This window comes from Rhinopithecus bieti, unplaced genomic scaffold (genome assembly GCF_001698545.2).
Source record: "Rhinopithecus bieti isolate Rb0 unplaced genomic scaffold, ASM169854v2 scaffold_1389, whole genome shotgun sequence".
NCBI lineage: Eukaryota > Metazoa > Chordata > Mammalia > Primates > Cercopithecidae > Rhinopithecus > Rhinopithecus bieti.
The window spans coordinates 1-618 of NW_016803313.1; the positions used below are offsets into that span (position 1 = coordinate 1).

Here is a 618-nt window from a genome sequence, read left to right on the forward strand (position 1 = left end):
GGTCAGACGGACAGACAAGGCCAGAGTTCCCACTACAGTCAGATGGACAGACAAGGCCAAAGTTCCCACTATGGTCAGACAGACAGACAAGGCCAGAGTTCCCACTATGGTCAGCCAGACAGACAAAGCCAGAGTTCCCACTATGGTCAGACAAATAGACAAGGCCAGTGTTATCATTATGGTCAGACAGACAGACAAGGCCAGAGTTCCCACTACAGTCAGACGGACAGACAAGGGCAGAGTTCCCATTATGGTCAGACAGACAGAGAAGGCCAGAGTTCCCGCTATGTTCAATCACAGACTGGGGAAATACAAGGGCAAAATAAGTACTTCCAAGGGACTGAAGGAACAAGAAAAGCCTCTTACGTTGAGCAATCAGGAAGATCAGGGAGGCTAAGTCAACAGACTCCAGGACAGGAAGAGTACCAAAACCAGGGACAGGGATTCCAGTCTAGGGACTCACAGGAGAACAGCCACCAGGTATGGGAGCCTGAAGAGGATAGCCAACACCACCAACACAAACTCTTAGCACACATCCAACAAGAAAGACCACTTTGTCACAAAGGGAGAGACTGGCAATCGTGCAGTAATGAGCAGGGCCACAGACAGGCCAAGACC

General features: G+C 50.3%; 1 protein-coding gene across 1 annotated transcript; it reads left to right on the forward strand.

Annotated features, from left to right (window-relative positions):
• Positions 1 to 3: 3 nt before the first annotated feature.
• On the forward strand, positions 4 to 615 carry LOC108531318 (repetin-like; the record flags this gene model as incomplete). Its single annotated transcript, XM_017874695.1, has 1 exon — positions 4 to 615. A coding segment is annotated over one exon (612 nt), but the record flags the coding sequence as incomplete, so codon positions are not given.
• Between the last annotated feature and the right edge of the window lie 3 nt (positions 616 to 618).